Here is a 2,893-nt window from a genome sequence, read left to right as displayed (position 1 = left end):
GTCTGTACATCTGGGCATAGTGCTTAGATTATCCACAAATGCAGAGTGTTTTTAAAAGTCATATGATACATAGTGTACATAGGAGTGTAACAGCGTACAGCAACATTCCACAACAATTTAGGGGGAAAAAGTGAAGAGAAATACAGCGTGTCATTAAAGCTCTCCCTCTGGTCTTGTCTGCATTGGAGAAAGCAACACTGAAATTGACCTTGCATCTACACTGGGGAGGCAACAATTGGTGCAATTTAACACAGAAATGTGTTGCGGATAAACCCTGCTTTCAAGTGATTGTGTGCCAGTCGGCATTGGAAAACCTCCTCCTAGGTCAAAGAGGACAGCCTATACGTTTATTGGTTTAGGGCAGCCCTAGTGTGGATGCAAAGGCAAATCTTAAACCAACTGAAGGTGGCCTGGAACTTGATTCAATGCAACATAATCAGCTGAAGCACAACAGATTAATCCACACAATCTGGTGGTAGATAAACCCTGAGAAACTGATGGGTTTTTAATAAAGAATGACAAAATCTAAACATCTTGCAAAAGGTATGAGGAAGAAAGAAAAGAGAAAAGAAACTCTCCAGAGCCCGGAGTGTAAACCTAGAGTATTGCTACGGATAATCAATTCAAGTTTGTGCATTCATTCACAATCATGTATTCCCTATTCACCCACTGCTCACATCCATCCTCATTCCATACACCACTGCACATGAACCATGACTGGATGCAGCAGACAGAACTTGGCTGAGCTACAAGAAAAGATGTGACCTTTCTGCTGATGTGGTTTTATCATTTGTCTTTTTCATCTCAGTAATAACACTTGTCAATCCAAACTAAATTACTTTCCAAGTTTCCGTATAAACTCTTAGCCAAACAAATCAGCTTTACAACTCAGATTCAATCCACCCTTTCAGTTACAAAAAGAAAAGAAAAAACCCCAAAACAAAAAGGCTACTAAGGCAAATGAGCAGCAGGAGATTGCTCCAGACAAAACAGCCGATTGAAATATTTAAATGACAAAATAAAAACATTTAGCAAAAAGCAGAGGAGCAACATGTCACAGCTAGTTCATACATGAGCAAAGCTCATTAGTAATGTTATGTATATGAACTTCCATTGTTAGGAAAATCTCTCATTCATTAATAATTTCACAGAGATGGACAGATAATGTGCACATTGTGTGTGTATATTATTTTACTGTATTGAACTGGATATTCTTTGGGACTATGTATTGTTTAAATGTATAAGTCAAAAATAATTGTATACATGTGCATAGTTTAATAAAAACATTTTCCAGAAGTAAACAAAGGCATTGCACTATGGTAACATTTAAAATGCATCTACTCATTAAAATCTTAGTTCTAAAAGATTAACAATCATAAGCAACATAATATGTATTTCACTAATAAATATTAGTTAAAGAAACTAGCAGCACATCTTGAAAATCTATCTGTAAAATTTCTTTTCACGAGACAAAGCCACACCAAAAATAATAAAATAAGCACAAAGAATGTTTTCCTATATGATTTCAGAACATTTACCTGGAAAAAGAATTCTGGGAAAATTAATAAAAAGAGTAAAAAGAATACAAGATATTTAGTAAATAACCTTTAAGATTACACAAATTTGTACAGCATATCTGTTTCATGGGGCAGATTTGACTTCCCAAACTTTGCATGTTCCCTCTTACCTGTGATCAATACAGCTTTGTTGTCCACAGGTAACATTGTTTGAACTGATAAGTAAATGTAACAGATGAGACATGCCATGGAGAACAGGATTAAGCCTACATAACTTTTCAGCGTGGCAAAACAGAGTATTCCCAATAAAAGCAGCAGGAGGAGACCACGGGCAAATATACACTTTTTCTCCACCTGGTTCTTCTTGGTTTTGTAAAAGGTGATTATTCCAAATGCTGCAGTCATACTCAAGCAGAGCAAGACAGAAGGGTCAGCTATAGAGATGTAAGTGTCCATTCTCCTAGAGAGAAGGCAGACACTCATGCACTAACAGACAACAGCCTAGCAAGGTGTTGCTAAAGGCAGAGTGAGTTTTATATGAACTGGCTGAGGGGGTGGGGCAGGGAAAGGGGAATTGGTTTAAGATCCTGAAGTAAGAAAGAAATATTGCAAAATGTAAGTCTGGTTTATCTGAATCACTTCAGGAACAGGTATAAATACTAGAACACTTCCCCTTCTCACCTCTTATTTTTATTGCCTTTCAGCTCCACCCGATACACTGGTTGGATAATGATTGACAGAGTCAGGAATGGACATGAAGTAGCAAGCCCTGGCCTAGGGCAAAATGTAACTTTGACATGTCTGACACACTTAAATGGAGTTTCACTAAATAGAAAAAGTATTTCTACTATAGTTAAAAACAGGAGGGTCCTTCCTATGAATTTGGGGGCCTGACTTCAGTGGATTTTATTTCTGATTTACACCGGCATATGTTGAGAATCAGGCCTGCAGTGTTTACTCTTTCTAGTTCAAAATACATAGCTGTCATTGCACTAATGTTACCTTCATATTTTCTATGTTCCCATCATGCTATCATCACCCACTTTATCTCAAGGAAACACCAAAGCTAAACAAGATTGCCTTTCCTGGATTTAATGTGTTCCTTTGGATATTGACACATTCCGTACCCGTATTCATATGATCAATGTGTTTTTGGTTGATTGAAATTGGAGGGCGTTTGCCTCATGTTTCTGAGAATATGATTCCAAATGAGCACTAGTCAACTAACTTCAGACCAAATCTTGGACTGAACTTTAAAGGTTATGTTAAGCAAGTTTTGGCAGGTGCATGCTGTTCAAAATTGTGTCCAGCAACATGAAGCTGTCATACAGTCAATAAATTAGATGAGAAATATTTAACATCTACGCTGGGGTACT

At 37.3% G+C, this 2,893-nt stretch overlaps 1 protein-coding gene across 1 annotated transcript in view; it reads right to left on the bottom strand.

Annotated features, from left to right (window-relative positions):
- LOC113409558 (estradiol 17-beta-dehydrogenase 2-like) overlaps window positions 1–2,000 on the bottom strand; it is a 9,469-nt gene extending 7,469 nt beyond the window's left edge. The window contains exon 1 of the mRNA XM_026663610.1: window positions 1,688–2,000. Coding sequence (XP_026519395.1) covers window positions 1,688–2,000 — 313 coding nt within the window. The remainder of the gene's footprint in view (window positions 1–1,687) is intronic.
- Window positions 2,001–2,893: the final 893 nt, after the last annotated feature.

Source organism: Terrapene carolina, unplaced genomic scaffold (genome assembly GCF_002925995.2).
Source record: "Terrapene carolina triunguis isolate 2854851 unplaced genomic scaffold, T_m_triunguis-2.0 Scaffold33891, whole genome shotgun sequence".
In the NCBI taxonomy this organism is placed as follows: domain Eukaryota; kingdom Metazoa; phylum Chordata; order Testudines; family Emydidae; genus Terrapene; species Terrapene triunguis.
The sequence above is the reverse complement of the archived record's forward strand: the minus strand, read 5'-3'. Positions and strand labels throughout refer to the sequence as shown.